The sequence below is a fragment of the Apis laboriosa genome, unplaced genomic scaffold (assembly GCF_014066325.1).
Source record: "Apis laboriosa isolate Shangri-la unplaced genomic scaffold, ASM1406632v1 scaffold9_cov152, whole genome shotgun sequence".
Lineage (NCBI taxonomy): Eukaryota > Metazoa > Arthropoda > Insecta > Hymenoptera > Apidae > Apis > Apis laboriosa.
In genome coordinates this window covers 3,628,641-3,654,382 of record NW_025224966.1, presented here as the reverse complement: position 1 = coordinate 3,654,382, position 25,742 = coordinate 3,628,641, and the positions used below count along the sequence as shown (strand labels likewise).

Genomic DNA, 25,742 nt, shown 5'->3' with positions numbered 1-25,742 from the left:
CTTTGGAACACGGAAATGAAAAAGAGAACCTTCTTCTTCTATTCTGATCCAAACTTACCATCCTTTGGCAACTACCAATTTTTTTTTTTTTTTTTGAGGAGAGAAGGAAACTTATCATCGTTGAACTTATATTCGTTGGAATTAATTTTACAAGAAATAATAAGTCAGCAGAATTCTTATATGTTTGTTGAAATGAAAAGAACGTTCGATTTGAAGAAAAAATTAATACACTGATCAATCAAATGTAAATTTAACTCGTTTATCTTCTTCTGTTCTTCTCTGTATCTTCTCCTTCTCGAAATTCCATTTTGATTTTACCAATCAATCTTCCCTCGTCGTTAGATTACGCACAATTATGTGATAAAGAAAAAAAAGATTTTTGGATTAAAACATGCATTTTAATAAAAGAAAACCGTTCGATTTAAAGGAAAATTTCACCAAAGAAATACGATACGATCGGTTTATATCTGATAAATATAAGACGATTTTTACAACAAATCAACTCGGTGTCTCGAAAGAAAATCCTTTGGAACGTGAGAGTGCGCCCTCGAGGAAGCAAGGAATGGCGAGGAAAAGAGAATTCGAGGAGACGAGAGAAAGAGAGAGAACGGGTGAAAAAGCTTCAGGAAAAGTTGTAGGATTGGACGTTGGAAGGACCGTGGCAGACGTGCCGGAGGGATCGAAGGAAAAAAGAGACAGGTGGGTGGGTAGACGGGGGTGTACCACGGTGATTTCACATCCTGGAAAGCCGCGCAAGTCGTCGTTCGACTGGAACCTGGCCAAATGCACTTAGCGTTCTATCATGGAGAAGACCTTTGGATTATCCTTCTCGATGGCGTGCTAACTTTTTTAATCGCCTGTTTCCTCGTACCACGCACCAATGATCGCAAAAAAGGATTTGATATTAATTTCAATATCTAGAATCAACTTTATCCTCTTTAACTTTTGAATTTAACATCTCTCAAAAGTTTCGAATTCATTTTTCACATTCTTTTCGCTGATTTACATCTTGATCATTTTCCATCTCCTTTCCTTCTAATTCTAATCACTAGCCAAGCAACAATTCTAAGATGATTTAAATTCAAAAGAGGAAAGAAAGAGGAAAGAAATCGTAGAAAATTTAATCTGAAAATCTCATCTAGAAACAAGATGAGAATCGTCGAGTGTCCCGACGATTGTGTGGAAAATCGTAGACGAGGAACGGAAGCGACAAAAGAGCAGTTGCGCTTTGGTGATCAACGGCAACGAGCGGCAACCGGTGCCAACAAAACGCCGGCAGAGGGGGTGGAGATAACCCTGCTATTTACCAGAGCGGATATACGGTTAGATATCAAGCCCAGCGTCCCCCTTCTCGATCTCCTCACGAGCGATCCTCGTGGCGCGTAAACAGAAAAACAGAGAAGACACCCCCATCAGATCGAGTCCACTTTCATCCCTCGTCGCGGAGAATCGAAGCCTTGAATCGTCCACCTTGAAACCACGATGGCGTCGCAACCTCTGGAAGCCATTTCTTCTTCCTCTTCCTCTTCCTCTTCCTCTTCCTCTTCTTCTTCTTCTTCTTCTTCGTGGACAAAGGGGACACGACAAATACACGACGATTCGTCGATTCGGCCGAGAGGAGGAGAGATAAAAGCGATTTCTGAAGAGGTTCGCGATGGTGGAGACGCGCTTTGATCATCCCTCGGATAACACCGAAGGGATGATGTTTTTGTTTCGCCTGTTTGCTCGCACGATTTAAGTGTTTACAGCTATGTGCTCGAGCTGTAGGGAGGATAAACAAATGTTTCGAGCGATACGACGACGGCCGAATCGGTTTCGGAAAAGAAAGATGAGAGGGGATGAGATTTTTCTTCCAGCTTTCTTCTTAGGGAAACGTCTGACGTTTTATGTTTAGTCGGATGACGGTGATTGATAGTCGATGTCCGTTTCCTCTTGTTTCGTTCAACAGTCTGTTCAATTCTGGTTCTCAATACCAATTTATCGCTCGACTTTTCGTTACCCTGTCAAGTTTTCTTGATCGTATTCCGTTCCACGAATTCTTGTGTAAATCACTTGCGTACACAGCAAATATTTTATTCATCAGTTAATCCTGCGCTAACTTGTATTGTGCAACTTTCAGGTAAATTTTTCCTGAATTTATGTGCCACTCTTTATCACAATTATAAATTTGTAATTTGGAGGAGAAGCTTGTGATAGATCGATTTGTTTCTTCTATTTAAATTTCTCTAAATTGAGGCAAATTTATTTCTAGCCTATACAATCTTTTATCATATATTTCCTAGTAAAGTAATTATATCGAGTAATTTTAAACTTTACTCTTCTCGTCTGAGACTCTCAATATCTCAATCTCAACGACAAAAATTGGATCAATCCCTTTCGAATCACAAAGCAGATTCTCACCAATTCCAATTCAAAATTTAACCTGCCTCTATTCGCAGACGATTTATTTAACGTATCTCTGCGAAAATGGGCGGACAAGAACAGGGGGATTTTGTCACAGATATTGCCGAGCTCGAGCCAGTAAAAATATCTCTAAATTTTTTCTTTTTTTTTTTTTGGGAAAAAAACGAAGGAGCAGTAGATGAAACGCGACACATACAATCTTCTTTCCCTCCTCGATCCCTCCTCCAGCGCAACGACTGTTTCCACGTTTATACGTTTTATAAATCATCGTGCCACGATCCACCCTCGCCACGTTCTCGTTTCACCTTGATTTTCCGCGTCGCGAAAATAGGGGATCAAACTGATAAGGGAATCGAATTGAGCGGAGTCGAGTGCCACGAGGGGGAAATTTTACGCACCGAATGCAAATTTCCCGTGAAAACGCCGCGATATGCATTTTTTCCGCCTCGCGCGATTTCTATTATTTATACTAATCTTTCGTGGGGGAAGGGGAGAAGGCTCATCGATAAGAAATGTTAATTCATTGTGAAAATTTGCGCGTGGAGATGGTAAATTTTATTTGTCTTTTCTCTTTTTTTTTTACTCCTATCTGAACGTTCTTTTTTTTTTTTTTTTTTTTAATAATTTGAAAATGATTATTCTAATTTTGGGATATAAATAAAATTCTAAGCTTGGAGAGAGAATCAACGATTAACGTTTGAAATGTTTGAATAGTTTTTCAGAATTCTGGAAGGTAAAAATTAATCTCACCCAGATAAATTCTACTCATTTTTTTTTCTTTTCCAACGAAACGACGTATTCATCCAGTTTCAGTTCCGTTATAAAACCGTTTCACTCCGATTCGGGAATTTTTAAAAGGCGAAGAAACCACGTTCGATCTATCGTCCACCGGTTTCCTATCGCGATTAAAATTAGATTCCCTTCGCCCTCTTAAAAATTCTCGAAAACGAAACACGTAACGTAAAACCGCCATCAACACCTACGACATTCGAGTAAAAGTAACGAGAAGGCATCCGATGAGAATACGCGATGAGAAAGAAAAAAACTAAAAAAAGAAGCAAATTGAAGCAAAAGAAAAAAAAAAAAAAAAAAAAAAAAAAGAAAAAGGAAATACAAGGAAATACGAAAGAGAAAATCGTATCAATAGCTGTAATTGCGTTATTCGAGCGGTGTTCCAGCCTGGGAACGATATTTTTCCAGACGGGCAGACTATGGAAAAGAAATGAAATATGCACATAATAATCGGGCGGATAGGAAGGAGAGAAAGATTGGAGAGAAAGAGAGAGAGAGAGAGAGAGAGAATCATGCGCGAATTTCGAGCGAACGAGACGAGCCGTATATGCAACAGCTTCATTCATTATTAATATCGACACGCTGTACACGTGCAAAGATACATACGTGATCGCAGTGAGAATAGCACGATCGGCCAGCATATAGGAGCGGTGGTGTGCCGCTGAGAAATGCCCTCAACGTACCTGCAACACACAAAAGAAAAGTAACGATGAAATGACTCTATCCGTACGAGCGTTTCTCTCTCTTTCTCTCTCTCTCTCTTTCTCTCTCGAACGCACTTGTACGCGCAACACACGAACAAATCAGACACGCTCGCATATACGCGCTCCAGTGATATTTTTAATATTATCCATACGCATGGGAAGAAAGAGCGAGAATCGTGGTGAGCACATCGGTGCGACGATCCATTTCTCAAATGAGAGTTGATTTGTTGCACCGATAAACACGGTGAATGCGTTCTCCTCGTGTCTTTTCAACGTGCGTACGACAATGCGAGGTGCGCAATCCCGCGACGAGAAAAATTGACTAGGGAGATTACTCGCGTCGAGATTACGATTTCGTGTATACTTATATTATATTTATATTTTTGTGTCGCGATTTCAAAGAAGGATATCTCTTCGTTTACTTCCTTTTCTATTTTTTTTTCTCTCTTTCTTTTCTCTTTTCGAGCGCGCTTCGATTAAATTTATTGACAAATTTATGATGTATGAATGATGGATAATGTTTTATATTGTATTGTTAATTAAGAGTGAATAAATAATGATAAAGTACGGTACGGTTGGATAGAACAATTGATTTCGGTATGCAGGATATAATTAAATATGTATCTTATTTTGATATTAACATTTAGAGTATTGCATACCGATTGAATTATATATTTATGTACAATTATACATTTATATGATATAAATATATTAATTATCATTCGATAATTCGATCGATTCGTGACATTAGAAAATAAGAAGAAGAAGAAGAAGAAGAAGAAGAAGAAAAAGAAGTTTGAACTGTGAAAACATTTATATTCTCGCTAAGAAATTCTCGGAATACCGATACAATATAATTTTTTTCTTACGAAGCGATAAATTTCCTCTCTTTCGCGAGAAAGAAAAATAATCGCACGCCAACCCGATGGCATATTCCATTTACTCATCCTACAAGAATAAATCAAACCGATTGGAAACGCGCGTTTTCCCTCCCCGTTACGATTCATTCAAAATTCGATTACACCTGCCATGCTCGAATATCGCCGAGCTAATCCAAACTTGCCCCTCGCCCTTCTCCTCCATCTTCCCTAAGAGGGCGAAAGGCGAAGAGAATTGGCATTCCCACGCGTCATCCGCTCGTCGATATTCTAAAAATGTTGCCGATTCGCGGAATCGCGTTATTCCACGAATCAGCAAGTCAAATATAAAATGACGTAAACCGCGGTGTTGATCGTCCGAGGTATTAAAATAGAATCAAAGTAGTTGCGCAGCGTCGTAAAGGAGACGTATCTTTTCCCCTCCCCCCCCAAATAAACCTGTTCGAGAAAATATTCGAATTTACGTTTCGCCCCATATCGACAAAATTTCAATTCGAGAAGTAAATGGATCTCGTGGAAAATCAAAATTCGAGGATTCGCTTTACTCGTCACAATTGCGCATCCCGAATAATGTATTTGATGCGTTGATACGTAGATGCGTACAAGTATCAGCGGTCTAATGGTAATAAACACGCGTTTCTTCGATTTATATTTAGGTTACGAAGGTATATTCGGTTAAGACGCAACGTATCGAGATTACACGGCGATCATTTATTTTTCGATGATCGTATCATTTATATCTGTTATAAACAACAAATTTCCGAAAGTACATTCCGAAACGGATGAATGATTAGAAACGTTGAAATTTTTCCTTTCCAAAAAAAAAAAAAAAAGAGTTGCGTAATCCATTATCCCTCTACGCACGCATCGAAATTTCCACATCCAAATAAATAATTCCCTTTCGAATATTTTCGAATACCGGCGGAGGAGATCGAGATGTCTCTCTCGTTTGCAAATTTGTTTCGTCTTGGAGGCGAAAAGAACGTTCCACCCTTCATCTTTCCACCCCTTTCTCTCTCTCTCTCTCTCTCTCTCTCTACTTTCGAGCGGGAAAGTGGAAAATCTCTTTTGTAAGCCAACGCGTGTTTCCGCTTCTCCCGCCCGCTTATTTTAATATTTGAACGAGGCGGAACGAGGCTTGGCGGGAAAAGCGTTGAAAGCACCCGCTAAAAGAGACTTTGGTGCGTGTGCTTTCAACGTCACGGAACCGTGGACCGATTTTGTGTATCGTACATCTCCGTATCGTTTCGCGCCGGTGATCGAACGACGGCTCGACGATTCGATTATCTGCGATATCTCGCGTTTCGCATTCCTTTGGATTACGTTTTCGGGACTTATTTCTTTTCTTGACTAATACACATCGATAATTTTTCGAACGGGGAGAATTTTGAAAGTGGATTTCATCGGGGAAAACGCGCGTTGTGGTTTGGATTAAGGATGTTATAGAATTTAAACTTTTCAGTGAAATTTTATATCTGGTTTTATTATTGAATGTTGCCAGCAACAGCGCGTATTTCGTAATTGGTACCTATTTTTTTTTTTTTTTTTTACATATACTTCAAATGTTTTGTAAACAGATACGCGCAATTACGTATAACAAAATATATTCATTCAGCTAAATCCGTATCCATTATTCATTGTTTTCGTTGCCGAGTCAACAAAGGATTAATTTTTTGACGATGTTATTCTCGATGAAATTATATGTTGATGATTTTAAGATTAACACACGTCGAAATTATTATTAAATTGTTGTATATAATCAAATTCTTTGCTGAAATTCTGAGAACTTTAAAGATTAGAGTCGTTACTTTAATTAGATGATTCGAAAGAATAATTTTCTACGCGTTATTAATTGAATTATAGTTCAATTATAGTACACAAGATTTGCGAAGAAAAGAAGAAAATTGATGAAATGATATTTCAATTGCAAATTGGCAAATGTAACAAATATCATTGAAATTACCCAATTTCGCGTGCAACGATTTAATAATACACTCACTTGACGCAAAAACGCGATTTTATTTTTATATCCTTTAACGGGAAAGTTAAAGAGAAGAAGTTGATACTGGTGTATGCGCGATAAACAATCGGACACAAACGGCGTACAAATGCATGGCAACAATCAATTACAATGTGATACGCAACTATCGGATAATTCGATAGCGGAAACAGCTTCGTCCAGACAAAGCGATGTGATTAAATCACATCGGATACCTGATTCACGTGCCGTGTGTACGTACACAGATCGCACACATTGGGCGAATACGCGTATGTCTCTCGAGCACGCGCGCGAAATCGACACGTGTAAGTCGGAATTCGTGGATGGACGAGAAGGGGTCGTGGAAATCGATGATTCGAAACTCGGAGGATTCCTAACCACCGATGTGTCTCTGTGCAGGGGAAAAAGAGCGGGGTAGTTTCAAAACCGCGAAATCGATTCTGCGCGACGAGTCAAATGTCAATCTATCCGCGTTATTTCGTCGAGGTGTCAAACCGTGAAGAAAAATGGCGGCTGGGGAGAGGGGGTGAGTAACGAGTTCTCCCGCATTCTCGTTACACGTTTTCGCGAAAGAAAAGACTAGGATTTATTTCCGTTCCCGAATTTTTTCGCCAACGGGGGGGAATAAAATCACGCGTTTCCTCTCCTTCCCTTATTTGTTTATCCCCTTCCATACCCTTTTCAGTCATCCTCGTCAGATTGTTCGAAACAAACAAGATATGGAATAATTTGTTATTTAACGTTGCTTCTCGCCAATCAATTTAAAAACAAGTTCCACGAGTTCCTCTTCATCCCCCGATTCTTCAACTATTGGAGTATTTAATAATAATTTTTCATTTTTATTAGTATTACTTTTTTCCTCCCCAGCCGAGTTCCTCTTCCACTCTCGATGTCACTGTCTCGATTCGCCGGAATCGAATCGGTGGAAAACAAAGCAAAGGGGGTTAACCGCGGAGATCAACAAAGAAACAGGAACTCGGTTTCTCTCGAGGGGAACGAAGTTCGACTGGAAATTAATCGCGGCGGAATTTCGAAGCGCGGAGCATCGTTAATGCGAGCTAAATTACGAGCACCGAATTAAATTCGCAGAGGCTAACGATATTCGGTGGCACGAAGAGAGAAAGAGAGAGGGTTGAGCGAAGCTCAACCCCCGTTTTCTTCTTGCCACGGCTCCATCGCGGAGGAAACTCCCGGCTTCGAGATACAAGATGCTAATTGCTAAACGGGGATGTACACCAGATTCTAGCCGACTTATCCCTCCTCCTCCTCCTCCTTCTCTGGATTTCCTCGACCTCCCCTCCCTCTCGCCCTCATTCTCGCGGTCTTTTCGAAACCCTTCCACCCGCGAAACCATTGAATATTCAAACCGCGGCGTGGAAAGGGAGATAAACGCAACGTCGGTTGCGCTTTCTCTGAACGACAGCCCTCAAGATTGAAGGAATATCTTTACTTTCCTTTTTTTCGTGTGAGACGATTCGTGTGAGATGATAGATCAGACTCTGTGCTTTTACGTTTTGTTAATTTCGTATCATCCTCAAAATTGATGAAATTAATTATTTTCTGATATCGGTCAAAGTGTTTTTCAATAACGAAAATTGTTTTTTTAAGGATGAATATTTTTAGAAATTTGTATAGAAATTTTTCTTTAGTTGGAACGCTTTGGATAAATATTGTGGAAGGAAATTTTTTCGGTAATTTGATCCGATTGTCGTTACATGGAGCTAATTAGCGGAGTCAGTTTACTCCAGTTTAAGATGAAATATGTTGGAGAAAGAAGTGCCAGAAGAAAAACGTAATTATACGAGTTAAGAAATTGTAGGACAGCTGCGGCCTTACAAAGGGCGTACTAAACACCTTCTGACTTAACAGGGAAGTTAAACAAAGATTTATACTTGTTCCACTCTCAACCGCCATAAATCAAGCAAAAGGGCACGGAGCTGCGAAACAACTATTTCTGTTTATGCCCCTCTCGATGTCGTGCCTTTTGTACAGTCGAATTTATCTCTTCGTGATGATATATATATATATATAAAACGATAAAAATAATATTATATTCGCAACGTAAAACAATGATATAACAATTGACGTGTAATTTTATTCCTATAATCGAGCGAAAATACATCCAAAGCCAAAAAACGTCCGAATCGATTAAATACGAGCAAAGTCAGTTGACTTTTACCTATTATAAAGACGTGTTTCTATTGAGCAACCATGAAATTGCTTCTCACATTAAATGACGTAGCGTAGCCCCTTTCTTCTTGGCAGCTCGTGAATAAGAGCGGTCGATTCACTTGAGCCGACTTCCGGCAACCGATTAATAGATCGATTTCTTTTAATAACCGTGGAAGAAAGGGTCTTTTACCTGATTCCCGTCTCTAATCGTTTCTCCTTTGCCTTCGTAAAACCGATCTGTTTGCCCTTCCAATTTCAATTTTAATTTCGAATCCCTTCCTTCGAATCGACAAATTTTCTCTCCGACCGAATTTAAAATTTTCTTAATAAATAATTTTCATAATAACAATAATTCGAATCACATCATCGTTTCGACGTTTCCTTCGGAATTTTCTCGAACAATTTTCTCGAGTCGATCCAAATCACAAATCTTTTCACCTTAAAAAGAAAGAAAAAAAAATAATTCCACAGCGAATACTATGAATACAAATTATTTCACACGAATGTCCGACGTTGTATCGAGCGAAAGGTTAAAACCTTTCCGCCTTCGCCGTCCACGCGATATTATTGGCCCCCCCCGATAAGAAGAAGCAGGTTACCTCGAGTGGCACCGGTTATTACCCTATCCACAGCGGCAACCGAGCCTTTATCCGCCTCGCAATGAATCACGCGTAGCCGTCGACGCTCGTTGTCTCTAAAATACCTCCCGTCAGTGGCCCGTAATTGGCCGTTTTCGTGTTCAGGAATAATGTACGCGAAACGAGAACCATTCCCCGCCAAATCGACTCTCGTTACGAAGAGACAGGATGAGGAGACTGATGAAAGGAAAAACGCGGCAAAATGTATCTTTAGCGTGGTTGTTATCTATTACGCGATCAATAAGTCAATCGATATATAGGATTTAATCGTTTTTACAAGTATATCGTAGAGGAGAATATTGGAAATTGGTACAATACGCATGCGTATCGAGTCAAAACGATGGATTTAAATGAATTGAGCTCACACTCGTTGGCGATACAACGATATTCCTGTATATACCGATAATGACCTTTTACGAGTCGATAATACCTCTTCTTTGTCGTCTCAATCGTTCGAGCGTAATTTTCGAAAACATACTTTGTAACTTCCAATAATAATTTCGCCACGAAAGGGCGAAACGATTCGATGCGATGGCATATCATTTTCTCGCAAATATCTCGAAAACTGAGGCCCGACGATACCGACGGGGCCGTGGAAAAAAAGTTGTTCGGAATCCTGTCCTCCGTGACGTTTATTTGAAAAAAAAAAAAAAAAAAAAGGAAAAAAAGAAAAAGAATCAAAAGCAATGTCGATGAGAGAGCGTCACACATCGATGGGCTCACCGTATAATCAACGGTATTGAAAACAAAGCGGCGAGGAGGAATTGCGAGAGAGGCGATGGTAAGAAAGGGGTTGGGGAACGGGACGGCTGGCTCTATTCCCAGCGCGAGAACACGCATCTCGTTAAGTGAGAACAAGCGCCGCAAAAGGTACGTACGATTCGCCTTACGGCCTTCGGGAATGAAGCCCTAAAGAAGTTAAGGATTCGACGGAAGGCATGGGGTTCGAGGAACGAACGAGCGCCGCAAGAACGTAATTTCTTAGGCTAGAATCTCTACCGAGTAACGAAGTCGTTACTTGTCGGACAAAGTGGCCAACTCGCCTCGCTTTTGCCTCTCGAACCTTGCTACGCCTGCCGTCTAACTTCCTTATTTTTCTTTTCTTTCTTTCGTCGATCGCGGAAAACGATCTTCACCAGATTCTACGGAAATTTATTTCTTTTTTTTTTTTTTTTTNTTTTTTTTTTTTTTTTTTTTAAGAGAGAAAGAGAGAAAAAGTGGATGTAATTTTGTAGAAATCGATTGATCTTCGAGGAGGAATTAAATTGTTTTCCTTTTTTTTTTTTTTTTAAGAATTTTTAATTTGAGAGTTTCTGGTAATTTAAAAAAGTGCATACATTTTCTTTTTTCTAAAAGGAAGACGTGTGCCTATTAGGTAGAGTTAAATAACAATTATAATTAGTAATTTATTAATTAGTAAGAATTATGATAATAAGAGAAGAGAAATAGGTCAGTGATACTATTAATAATAAATGTAGATATCAAACTGGATCTTTCATTTCATAATCGAGTATTTTAAGTGAACGATCTATTCATAACATTAATAGATTCCGATTCTTCGAGAATTAAATACATGTTTGTAATCGATTTCTATCTATAAACACAAATGTTTTTTGATCACGTACAAAAATTTAGAATAATATAAAAAAAAAAAAAAATTCAAGGATGATAAATGTTTAAAATATTTTAAAATTTCAAGAAACGATGTTTTCTACAAATATATTTGACCATTTAACGTTTTTTTCATTTCGAGAAATAAAATATGCCAACGTTTTCTAACGTTATAAATGAAATATGTAATTGGGGATAATTTTCTACTTTTTTTTTTTTATTTTTTTTTGTAAAAGGAATTATGCATACGAGCATAATCTTTACCGTGTATTAATTCAATATTAAACATCGTACGTATCTACATATCAAAGTCGAATAGGAAAGATAATTACAACGTCATTATTAGCAATTCCGACATATAATTTAAAACGCATACTTGCTAATTAAATACACACACACACATATACGCATGACTTCTAGAAACACATACGAAATGTTATAATTTATTTTTTCTCTTCGCATGTTGAAATGTAAAAAAAAAAAAAAAAAAAAAAAAACGTAAGAAAATAATTGTGCAAAAAATATTTAATAATAATAATTCGGAATATTCGGAATAATATTCCTCCGACTCTTTCATTTTTTTTTTTTTTCGTATTCTTCTCAATAATAAGAGCAAAAAAAAAAAAAAAAAATCATTTATCATATATATGTGCACATAATTAACATAACGCTTATTATTTCGCGTAAATCGCATATTTTATCCTACCGACGAGTTATTAAAATTCATTAAAAACAAGGGGGAAAAAAAACCATACAAAAATATCTTTTCTTCGGATTAACCTACTTGCCTCTTTTGATTCATTAATATATGAATGCCTTTCGATTATTATTATTACCGTGCAATGATATCATACGATTCAAACATAAAACATCCTTGCGACTCTTTCAACTTTATTTACAAAACAACATCCAAACAATCAAATATATAACGAGATATCATGCTCGATCAAAACGTATCACTGCTATTTAAAGCTCTTCGAAACGATTCTCCATAATCTTCGTAAACAAAAATTAATTTCTCCGTTTCGAGCACGAGATTTCGAGAAGCTTTCGATCGATCCTTACGACTCCCTCTCTCATAATCAAAATTTTAACCTCTCAGCCTGCTAACTTCGATAAAACAACAACAAAAAAAAAAAAAGAATTTCATTCGAGCGTAAAAACTCAACGAAACGATTCTCCATTTCCTCGACGAAATGAAAAAGTGTTGCACGGACCAATCGCAACCGTTCTCTCTCTCTCTCTCTCTCTCTCTCTCTCTCTCGCGATCGAAAACGAAATCCCAACCCGAGCGAAGGATTAAATCATCTCCTCCTCTAATCCCTTCGAGATACTCGACGAGATACTCGCGGTTGCTCCCATAATCCACCCATTAAAACGAAACGTAGTAACCTAGAGAGGAGCAACAGACTCGCTTTTGTTTCCCATTAGAAGCGTAAGAAGTTGAAAAAGCCGACTCGGCTGCTTGCCCCTCGCACAATCGTTCAATTGTCGATCAATTCGAGGCGCAAAAATTAATTCGTTGGCGGAATCGAATCGAGGGAACGATTGATCGGAACATTGATATATAAAATAACGACTGGAATTTTCTGCATGCACTCGCTTCGATCTCATCAATTTCCGCGTATAATCGCGTTCGATCGTATTCCACCGCCGTCCTCGCAAATGATCGCTAATAGCGGGCGGTATAACTCGTACGAAGGTTCTCAACCGCGCGTGGGAGACGCGTGGGCGTCGCATTATGCAAGCAAATTGGCCCGATCGCGGCTGCAACTACCGGCTTCTGTCGCGCCGACAGATACAGAAAGACCGAGGCGAGTCGAGAGAGCCGAGAATCGAGACGCTGCTCGTTTCCTTCCTACGATCTTTCCGCGAAATCATTGACTCGTTATACCATACGGGGAAGGGGGAGAGGGGGATTGAGAACCTCTGGCCCAGGCTTGTGGAAAATGGCCGCTTGTTTAACCGTGAGCGCTTCGCGGTTGGGACACGGTCGAATTGCGAATACGGGCCGGTGAATACTGTGTAATTGGGGATATTTGGATAGGTAGGGTGAATTTAGGCAACGGAACCGAGGAATAAAATTAGGGAAAGTGGAAATTATATTTCAATGATTTCGAAACGATCGAGAAATCCCTTTCTTCTTTTTTTTTTTCCTTCAAATATCACATTATTCATGTATCCATTAATTTCCAACGCTTTTAATTATTTAAAAACATTTCCAAACCATCAATGAAAAGAAATTATACGCCATCTTATATACTATAATTTCTAATCGTTGGCCACTGATATTTCGTCAAAGTTACTCGTATCACACCTCGACTCCTATTTCAATATAAATCAAATAAATCATTCGCAAAAGGTTAAACTTTAAAAACCACTTGCTCGAGACCGTTGCAAAGGGCCAAAGCAAAGGAGGAGGGGGTACACACTTTCCCCTCGAAACTTCGAATCGATCGTTGAAATCGATATCCCAAGCGATATCCGAAAGCAAATTAACATCGATAAACGTAGCCGCAACCGGTCTCCGCGAACCGGAATCGCGGATTTCCAATCGACAACACGTCCTAGACCACTAATCTTGGCGGGAATTGGCGGGCTCGACGAGCGCAAACCTCACGTGAGAGGAGAGGAGAGGAGAGGAGAGACCGCGAACTGGAGAAAGATAAATAGAGGGAGATATCCCTGCGGAAGGAGGGAGGGGGGGCGAGGATTGGTCACACACGGAGAGATTAGTCGTAAACGCGTTTGTAATCCGGTGTAAATCCAGCCGATTCGTCGTAAGTCCATTAACAGAGGCGGAGAAACACGAGAACCGTAGGTGCACCCGACGGAATACCATTATCAGGCCGGTAAACAAGTTTCTCCAGCGTGGTGCCCGCGACGAAATCGAGTTGTCCGACAGATTTCCAGGTATCGCTTTCTGGCTTCGATCCAAATCCTCGCCCCTCCGTTTCGTCGTCGAGGCGAAATCCTTCTTTGCGACCATTCATTTTCTAACTTCGATCGAGATTCGTTTTTGGGATTTAGCAAGAAGCTTCCTCGAATTTTTAAAGGTATTTCGCGATACGTGGATTTGTGATAATAATGGCCGGTAAGTTGGTGGAATTTTAAACGAAACGAATGAATTCTTTTCAATGTTTTTTACATTATCGTGAGATTTCAGATGGATTTGTGATAAGAAGAATTTTGGAGAAGAAATATCTTTGGCTTGGAATTTTGGAAATTTTTGAAAAATGTGCGTTGATCGATAATATTTTAGATAGATGAATTTGAATACCGATAACGATCAATAAAAGTTGTCAAAGAAGAATTTCTGTTCCATTCTGGGCTTTTTAATTAAAAAGTATCGATCCATATCAATCTATATACAATATATAAAGGTATACACAAAAGTCCAAGAACAGATTGCAACTATTCAGAACCGATCCTTTCGAGGGAACAAGAGATATACAACGATGGATGTTACTCGAATTTACGAGCAACAAAATTTTCGTCGCTCCCTGCTGACTCGAATCTCGATATTTCATGTTGCCAAGGGAGAGATCGAGGGCCACTTCCAAACAGTTTCCACGATCTTCGCTTCGCAAATTCCGCGGTAAACACCGGGAAAGTTGGTGGAAATATCGTGAAATTCTATCAGCGGGGGAGGGTGAAAGTTGGCCAAGTTTGCAGGAGGGGGGAGGAGGGACATTCCGGGTTTTGGCGAGAAACCGCTTGCGCCGCCCTCGCGATCGCGTAATCGGTCCAACTCTATCGGCTCTATCCGATAAAAGGACGGAGAAATGGAGCGGGGAGGGGGGGGAGGGGGGAACAGATATCTGGAGATCGGTCGAAAGCCACTTTTTGTCCTCGGCGAAATTTCATCACGGGTCTGACCCGTGGGCGAGAGCGCTTCGTATTTCGACGCGAAATCGCGAACGTTTAGCGTTCGATGATACAACGTTCGTTTAAAATCGATCCTTTGTTCGCGTCCTCGTTCCATCTTGAAATTTAAACGTTCGAGTGAGTATATGCGAGCGAATTTCGCCCTCGCATACGGAATACAACAAAGGTTCGTGGGGAGGAAGTTTGCGAACTTGTAATGGATTCGATTTAATGGAAATTTTGAAAACGATTCGACGGTAAATTCGACGAGAAATTTCTGTGTATATATGAAAATATTCCACTTAAGATTAATTTATTTCCTTGCTTAACATTTTTCTTTTCAGAATATATAGATAGTCATTCTCTTTATTTTTTCTTGTGTAAATAACAATTAATTTATTTACTTGTTTAAAGATAAATCGAAATCAAAATATTGTATAAAACCACGCGAATCGTTTGCAACAAATTATGGACGACAATCGATTCGTAATGATACCTCGAAAACGCGAATTCTTTCACACAATGGGGGTGTATGCAATCGTTCGATTAAACGGCGATCAAATTGTGGGAGCAACTCGATTAATCCCGCGATACGGAATCACCTTGCTTCGGGTCAAATAAACTTGATCAAAAATAACGTTCGTGGTTAATAAAGGACGGCGAAGGAATCGCGATAGATACAAATTATCAATAACAAGTTGTTTACACGCTTCAAACTCATCGATTTAACCCGTGGATATCGCGAGAAAAATATTTTTCCCGCCACACGCACGAAGCAAAATAATTGTCGATCTATCAACTACTGCCGAGTCGGCAATTTATCCTATCCCGTCTATATCGATATTACCACTCTAATCTTAATACGTTTCGTAATTAAATTTCCTCGTATTCTCGTTTTCTATATAAAACGATTAGAATATATTGTTAATATTATTCCCTTTCAAGAGTTCAAGAGTTCGATTTCTCATTTTATCTCTCTTAAGTTGTCGTTGATAATAAATATCTTTCGAAATTGGCCGCATTTAAATAAGAGATTTTAAATGAAAATTAGAGTTGAAAAAGTTGAGAATTCGAAAGGTGCAAAATCTTGAGGAGAAAACGATGCTTAGAAAAAACAATTAGAATATATTTCGTCAGTTAATTTAATCGTCGGTCAATTAGAAAATATATAGGACATCGATCGATATGATATACACTCACGAGAAATATAATCTACCTAAAATACGATACACGTTTCCTGTGGCTGATATCGAGGTATCGCGAAGCCATCAAGGACAAAGAATCTCGTGTTTCTACGTACGATTTTCCGCCATTACCAAAGACCTCGACAATATAATATATATATAAATAGCGTAGCATAATAGTATAATTGCAGTATAATATTATTAAACAGCGCGGTGAACAGAATGAGTGAAAAGTTACGTTTTTAAGTTTCTCTTCCGTCCTTATCGAATCGAGGATGAATAATATAAAATCCGTTAAAAAAAAAAAATTCTGCTTCGAAAAGAAAATTTTCCCCATCGAATTTAAACATTCTAATTTCCCTTATTCTTTAAATAAATATTATTCTAACGGAACGATTCATAAAAGAGGATACTTGGATATTCCAATCTCCTTGTACATCGATTTTATAAATAATTCTCCATCCATTCCGCGCGAATGTATCAAATGTAAATAAATTGCATCGCGTTTCGACGATTCTTCGTTCGAAACTCGCACTGCTCGCCATCGTGTATCGAAAATCGATGGAAAGGATTGATGGACGAAAGCGTAGTAAGTCGGCTTAATTTCGTGCCTCGATATCGAGCACGCGAACGCTCTCCTCGATGAGAACACTATTTATAACGAAACCGCAGATGTCGATTGACTCGATTAAGACGTATTATGCTCGCCGTTCACGAACACGGTGAGAACCCCTGCTTGATTGGACGGATATAAATGGACAACAGAGTGACAGCGGGGAACGGGGCTGACCTTGTGAATCAGAAGGCAACCTGAATTTAATCCTTCAGGGCTACGAGACCGTACCGGACGAGCAAATAACAGTAATAATAACATTGCATCGGTCTTTGCGTGTCACGTAACTGCACGTATAGATTAATACTCGATACCGAATCTTTTAAAATATTCATTCGCCAGAGAGAGGAATTTCTTTGTTTCTCGATTGTTCGGTATTTATCCTTTCTTTCGTTTCCTCGTTACAATTATTAGAGATTTAAAATTTGTTTAAATTTGTTTAAACAAATTAATTAATCGGATCGATTCGTCCAGAAATATTTCATTAGATTTAATATCTGTACTAGGAAATGTCGATCTATTGCGCACGATTGCGTTAACGCTCGAATGCCGATTGAAAATTATTTGCCGTTTATCGGTCTGATTGCGAAATAAGGAAATGCATGTGCAACAAGCCCCTTCTTCGTCAAAGTAATTACAGATTCAGATACAAACGTTGCGCAAAAATATGAATTCATTTAAAAGCTGGAATTATTGTGAATTAATAATCCCCTCGTTGGGAAGAAAAAAATCTGTTAATCGAAAAAAATGTCATTCGAGAGAAAAGAAGAGAGAGAGAGAGAAAATCATATAAGTTTTCTATTCGAATAACGTAACAGCCTAATCTATATAATGATCAATTAAACAATTAATTTGAATTTCATGACTACTCCGCGGCATTTGCTCGAAACCCATTACCATTATTATTATTATTATTAAATACATGTAAGGCAATTACCGAATCAATGAAATCAACATTAATTGCGCATCTGCATAATATCACTGCAATAGATCCGGCTTTTGAATAACGTAGACGGTGGACTCTGTTGCAAAATAATTTAACAAAGGACGAATCGTGATTGCTTTGAATTTCTTTTCGATCTTTGATCCAATTCTTCCGCTATTAAGTCTTAACGATCATTTCTTTTTTTTTTTTTTTTTAATCACAATCTCATTCCCGTAAATTATTCGTAAACAAATTAATTTATTTCAATACGTACACGTAAATATGTATTGCAGATCATCAGCCCACCAATGATATTTTACTGTTGCGGATGGCGGTAAATTTATATTTGCAAAAATTTACCTCGCAAACGTATTATTGCACTTTTTTTCAAGAAAAGTTGTCGACGACCAGGCCGATATAAATTAGAAGAGTCGTGAATAACGGACACTTTGTTACTTGAGCTGGTCGAGCCGGCTTAACACGCTTCATTTAGCGGCAATCACAGCCGAGTTGAGAAATCGAGCAAATACTCGGCTAATTAATACAAACGACCGTCCTCGGGAGCGACGATACGCATCTCGAGACTGATATATCCAATTTTCGCCCTAACCCTGTCCCTCGATTTTATCCTCGCCTTCGTTTCTCGAACGAGGAGGGACAATAATTATATATCCTTTTCCTCGAACGATCTCTCGATTCGATTCGATTCGATTTCGAAGGAAGGAAAAAAAAAAAAAAAGAAGAAGAAGAAAAGAAGAGAAGAGAAGTAGAACAGTTGGATAGAATAAAATCGATACGTAAATCAATCCAAAATCCAAATCGAACGGCAAGAGTCGAACCGCAAGATATCGAATTATTATAACTCTCTGTTTACACATTGAACACGTGATTGATTAATTTCACCGCGTCTTGTTTCAGCGTCTGCAAAAAATTTTATATAACGCATCCATATCTCGATTATATCACTCCCGATTAAATCAATCGTCCATCCATTTTTTACGAACGAGATCTGTCGATAAATTAATTTCAATCTGCGTCGGACGATATTTAACCTCAGTTGAAGAACGAACACTGATTTGCATGTGTAATACATTGGCAAAAAGTTTCCGAGTAAATAAATTAAAGTAAGAAAAGAGAGAGAAAGAGAGAGAAAGAGAGAAATTGATCGCAAAGTGATCGTTTAACGTTCGATTTGCATGAAGCGGGCAGTCGAAGCGTAATAGATTCAGTTTAGTTTTATTAGCCGTTTCATTTATTAAGCGTCATTGGTAATAAATTCGCAATGATCGTCAATGTTGATTGTTGGTTAACAATCAACACGAATTGCCACGAATCATTATCAAATTCTCTTGTTCGAGAGAAAATTTTCCAAAATCGAAGTAAAAACTTTCTCGAAAAATGTATTCCCTTCTATCGCTTTCAAACTTTTTCTCGGTCATAAACCTTACCGGGAAGCAGCCCAAGCGCGTCGAAAACGCGTAAAAAAAAAAAAAAAAAGAAAAAAAAAGAAAAAAAATGCGGCAAAGTTAATAAACCGGTCTCGTAAAAAAAACCAGAGAGCAATACGTCGAACAGACGCGGCAAATATTCGAAACATCTCTGACGCTCGCCTGTCTATTTCGCAATGATATTATTACAACGAGCGCGCGGATACAGTTTCATTAATTACAGAGCGTTCACGATGCAACGATAGATACGAGTGTGTGCGCGCATGTGTGTGTGTGTGTGTGTCTGTGTGTGTGTGTGTGTGAGAGAGAGAGAGAAAGAGAGGAACATCGTGGTCGATTTTATCGTGCGCGACGAGGTTTCACCGGCGAGATCTCGCCGTGGAAAAAGACGGAACGAGAATATATCCACGGTATTTCGCGCGAATGTTTAATTAATTATCAGAATGTAAAATGAAAATTAGCATAATGCGATTTTAACTGTGTCGCGTGTATCAAGTGGAGAGCGCTTGTTCGGTTTCAATCCGGTCAACCCGATCCAGAAATATGAAAATTCGCCAATTTCGATTTCCCTCTCGTTTCCACCGTAACCGATAATCATCCCGTTCCAGTTCACGCGCAAATAGAAATTTCCCAGTCGATTAACGGCTACGTTATTTCGTTGCAATAAACTCCTGCGGCGATTGTACGATTCTTTTATTTTTTATTTTTATTTTTATTTTTTTTTTTTTATTTACCTTTTCTCATTTTAGTTATTTATATTCAAGATAGAAAACTTTGAAAATATAAGAATTCGTACACGTTCTTGTATTCTTAACGGATAATCAAATTTTTCTTTTTCTTTTTTTTTTAAGATATTTGTCTTGTGAATCAAAGTCGAGAGAGTACTAAAGTAAATGGACCGAAAGATATAAACGAGATTTCGTCAAACTTGCCACCGTAAATTTATTGCATCGAGCATCCGACAAACCGCAGTTCATCGCTCATTGTCAGTCCATTACCGTTGAATCGAGTGAAACTTGTGACGACGCATACCGGCCGAAGTTTTCTTCGATTGTGAAAGAATCGCGCACGATCAATCGGAACAATTAACATTCTTTACATGCCGCCACCGAAGATCCTCGCCACCGTAATTTATTCCCCTTGTGTTCCTTCTATTTTTGTTTTTTTTTTCTCTTTTTCTTTTTTTGGTCACCCGATATCAAGCAACACGGACGAACGTATAACTTTAATAACCACGTGTCCGCCGTCTAAAACGAAAGGCCGCTTTCGAAATATTCAAATCAAGCTTCGTGGAAGCGACACGCACGCACGCACGCACGCACGCACGCATGCCCGTCCATGGAAATAATTACGGCGGTGACGAATAATTTATACGTAAACGCCCGCGGCCAATCCAGCCAACGTCCATCCTCTCGATCGGCATCGGTATGATAATCGGATATTATTTGGATCGATCGACGTTCCGACCCCTCCTTGGCCGATAAAATACGGCGAGGCCCGGCCCGTACGAAGACATTGTAATCGCCCGTTTAAAACGGGCTGCGAACGTTCTCTCAAAACGTCCCCCCACACCCGGTAGGTATTCTCTCGTAAATAAAATATTTACGACTTTTTTCTTTTCTTTCTTTTTTTTCTTTCTTTCTCTCTCTCTCTCTCTCTCTCTCTCTCTCTCTCTCTCTCTCTCTCTCTCTCTTTCTTGATAAATATTCAACGACCGCTCTTTATTATATATTCATACGGTGTACACACACAAGGTGTTTCGTTTGGTTCATGATCCCAAAACGGGTAGAAATTTTGTGAGCTGATGTGATTATTCTTGTGAAAAAATATGTAATTTTTAACGTTTAAAAAAGATAGGGATGGCCTCGAAATTTTGTAATCGATATTAATTAGACAACTTCAAGCGATGCGTGTAAAGGATAAAAAAAAGAACGTCAACGTTGGGATGCATAAAAAAGAAAATTCCACTTTCACTTTTGAAAAAAGGTAAACTTTTAAAAACAATTTCGAGAGACTATATATATTTAACATTTTCATAACAGAAAATAAAGTAACGCATCGATTCGTTCAAGAAAAAAAAAAAAAAAAAAAAGAAACAGACTTCAAAAAAATTATTAAAAATTCGCTTAAGAATTAATTTTAAAAATTAATTTTAAGAATTATTAATTGAACCCGCTTTTCTGGAATATCCCGTCTTGCGTAAGTCGAAACGTCATTTCATTCGATGCTCAACGAAATCAAGCATCGAGAGGAGAAATTTCTTTAATAGGAAAATTACATCTCGCGTTTTATTTACAGAGGTATGGTTGAAATAATCGTGTTTGCGAATTACGATACATTTATGAGCGGCTCGCCCCCTCTCCCCCCTTCCTCCCTCTCCCCACGATCCTGCTTTTGGGAAAGTTATCGTTATATTTACGTTACCGAGAGGGGGGGGGGGGGGGAATTTGTTGGCGAATTTGAAGGTAACTCGCGTTAAATGGCGCGGCGTAGGTTGGAAATTTTGTCGTCGGGGTATAATTAGAAAGTTGGCGGACGCGTACCTCGCCGAGCCATTAAACTATAGTTAAATTAGACTGTCACGTATTCGAGTCGATAAAAAGTTTCCACGATTGTTAGATTATGATAGCTCGTCACGATACTTTACTTTCTCGTGTATGGAACAGAGAAAGTAAAGTTCATTCGTTCGTTCGAATATATAACCGCGAATGTTTGATCTTCGATTAAAGGCGAGTTAAGTAAAAGTAGGTTCTTCGCGAAGAGAAAATTTTATATTCTTGTGTTACACAATTCGTTTTTTTTTTTTTTTTTTTTTTTTTTTTTTTTTTTTTTTTTTTAAAGTTTGTTCCATTCAATGTGAAAAATAATTGTTGTAAATTTTTCTATTTCTCTTCGATCGTTTAATTAATAATTTGATAAGTAAGAAAAGAATCTCGAACTTATTATCCGTCACACAGATTTTCTCTTCTAGGTTAAAAAAAAAAAAAGAAAAAAAAAGAAAAAAAAGGAAAAAAAACTCGCGTTCAATATAGAAATGCTGATTTATGCTAACGACTAGTTACGAAATCATATTATACGTATCTCGATTTCCTTTTTTTCACAACTCACATTGTCCCCGGGCAAAAAATGTTCTCGCGTAAACAGATGATACTTGAAATTAAATATTCAGTTTGTATAACTAATTCGTGAAAACATAATTCGATTTATTATCATTTTGAAAAATGAATAATTGAAACGGAGTTGAATAAATTGAGATAAGGAATCAGCTTACAAACGGATTATCTTTATCGGAATAAACACATAAAAAAATATATTTTTTACACTATCTACAATCTAACTGGAATTTGATCCAATCTAAAATTATACCACGAACGAATACGTTCGAGAACGAAAGTTATCATCGGATCAATCGTTCTTATCGAACAGTATCTACTTGAAAAAGATATTCTCGATAACTTTAACTCCAACGATTTTTCCACCCGAATTCTCGAGGGCTGAAGAATTAAAAAACTCTCGAACCCTTGTCAATAATATACTTCCAAATAAAAATTTTCCAAAAAACTTTCCTTCTCGAATTTTATATATTTTCAACTTAAAAAACCGAATCGAAACAAAAAAAATCCACTTCGATCGATCAGTAGTTCTCGAGACGAGCAACTAACTGAAAACCACTAACGAGCCTGCTATTTACACTAATCCAATCCCAACAATTCCTCGATTCGATCACTCTCCACACTGTTAATCCAACAGTTGGACCGCCCATGGTGGCCGGCATAATTGATGGGCCAACGAAGAATTATCTAATGAGGATGCTTAGTCCAAACCGAGTAGTCCGTAAAAGATAGCCTTAAGAGCCGCTTCCTTGTATTATATCGCCACAGTGTCTAAAGTACCCGCGGCAGCATCCTGACTCCGGGATGGACGTTTTCGCCAATGATTTACAATGACGTCCGCGATAATAGCGGACGGATACAAGTTGAGTCGTATCCGCGCCATCGTTCGTTACACCCTTCACGCCGCGCAACAACCCTTTAATTTTACGATCTCTTCCACGATCCACGCTATTTCCTTTCCCCTTCCTTTTTCTCTCCTTTTTCTTTTTTTCCTTTTTCTGACCGCGTCGTCGCGCGAGTTTACTGTACGACAACCCTTTAATTTTACGATCCACGATCCGCGCCATTTTGCAACGCGGAGAGACGTGGTTGCGCGCGATCCTTCCCCCATTTTTTTTTTTTTTTTTTTTTTTTTTACATCGTTATCCATCGGGTGTAATAATATCGTCGCTCAAGCTGTTTTCAGCTAACACGGGGATGGATGTAATTGGAATGGATGGCGGTTCGGGGAGGATGCGCCGGGGATTACATATGTAGATTTTCACTTTGAAGATAAATACGTGGAAGTGGGAATGGGTTTGATAACGTCGTTAACGAGACCTTTGTTATCTATGCTAATGTTATTAGGTCGTTGCATGCGAGGGACGAGGGGGAGGGGAAGGAAGAACTTGTTCAAGCTTGTTCAATTGTTTTGACAATTTTCGCTTGTCGGGCTTTTCGAACGAGTTATAATTGGAATTAATGGCGAAGAAGCATTGCCAGTGAATTTACAACGTATGTAAATTTTTCTCTCTTTTCGAGATATGGAAATAGAGTTTGTTACTAATAAGACGTTCGCTTATCTAACGCTAACGAAAACAAGAATTTATTGAATTTATCTCGGCAATTTTCCGCGCGATTTAATCTTTGTTCTATTTTAAAGAAATTACTGTAAAAACGTTGATCGCGTTAAACACGCTTTATAGACGAGCGGCAAAGACTTTTCCTCGAGCTCGAGCTGTCCGAGCAAAATTGAACAACAAGATATTTATATCTTTCGTATAAATTTTCCGCGATACGCGATATATAAATTGGAAATCAATCGACGCCAGAGACATCTAGGAGGAAAAAAAGAAAGAAAAGGAGAGGAAAAGAAAATATTATCGGTGGAAATATGGATCTCGAGGAGGAGGAGGAGGAAGAGGAATGCGTGGGCGTGCGTAATCGCATACTTGTTATAATTGATCGTTACGGTTCATCGACTCCGCGATTGTCCAGTTAACAAACGAATGTTCGTATCCAGTTTGTTTGATTTTCTCGCGGGGAACGTGAATGAATGGCCGCCGATAATTTCGCGGAGAATTTACCGCGGCTCGGGTTAGATCGTGTAACAGTTAACTAACAATTTATTGCGACATTGGATTAGATTCGTTTCGCTTTTATGACGACAGTAGCCGCGTAACGAGACCGTGATCAAGCATTCGGGTCAGAGAGCAAACAGAATAACTTATCTAACGGTGTTTACGGTTTAAACTGTACATCCTCTCCTATACATATATATATATATATATATATATATATATATATATATGAAAGTTGTTCGTTGACAAATCACGTTATCAGAGCCGACGAAAATCTTATTTTCCTCCGAAACTCAACGTTCGGATGATGCGCAACGTATAAAAAGCATTTTATTTTTCAACGAAATAAAGAGCGAAATTACAGTTCTATATTAGTTTAAATGTTTTTTCTCGTACAAGTATGTTTAAATTTTGTAATAGCGTGTAAGAATAAATTATACGATTCACAATTGCAAGTGAATTGAAAAGATAACGAATATTTGTGTTGCTAAATGCCTCTTTTGCGTATAACACGTTTTAAATTTTGTAATGGATAAATTGCACGGATCGATCGAGTTAAGTGAATTTGTACGATAACAAAGTACAAATACTTCATCTATCGAGGGTACGCGTCTTATTACGCGTATAAAATGTCAAACTGTTACCGTTCATTAAACCAGATTTAGTTTATGAATTACGCGTGACGATACAACGAGGGATGGTCGTATCGATTAACAAGATTAATAACGGAATATCCATTCTGGTTGAAGCACTAATGCCCGTAATGGATAATTAATGTTCAATACTATCTTTCAACGGTATTACGTCTATGGTCATCGATCATCCTTTTATTTTGATAACACGGTTTGTTTCAACCTGTACCCGACCGAAGTTTCCAATATATATACATATATATATACGTACGCACATTATACGATGGGTCACCGGTGCGAGTTACGTCACGTGATATTTATTATTAAATTATCCGCGAATGACACTCGAAACCGCGCCACGATGCTCGATAATTTCATCCCCCGTTAAAGCGGTTGTCATTTTCGTAAATTAGGTGTCCAGTTATCCGAAGGGGGAAGTGTCGCCATTTTTCGGCTGTTGCTCTCTTGCAAGTTTCGAATAAACGAACGTAACAATTCGCTCCGAAAATAATTCATTCTACGGAATGTGAAAAGAGAGAAAAAAAATAATTCCTATTTCCAAAATTTGCCGAGCGAATAACAAATACGGAAGATTGGTATTGACGAATTATCGAAAGTGCCATTTTCTTTACCACATGTTGCTGAAATACTTTCAAAATACATCGCGATCCGTTCGAAACGAATAACCGATTTGGCAGTGTGC

General features: G+C 38.5%; 1 protein-coding gene across 4 annotated transcripts in view; it reads right to left on the bottom strand.

Annotated features, from left to right (window-relative positions):
* LOC122719971 (protein split ends-like) overlaps nt 1–25,742 on the bottom strand; it is a 320,147-nt gene that overhangs the window by 196,712 nt on the left and 97,693 nt on the right. Inside the window, exon 1 of one of the 4 annotated variants that reach the window (XM_043946296.1) lies at nt 3,802–3,878. The exons of the other annotated variants lie outside the window; for them this stretch is intronic. Within the exon in view, the coding sequence (XP_043802231.1) occupies nt 3,802–3,836 (35 nt within the window). The 5' untranslated portion in view covers nt 3,837–3,878. Of the gene's footprint in view, nt 1–3,801; nt 3,879–25,742 lie in introns of those variants that run through there. 4 annotated transcript variants of the gene reach the window in all.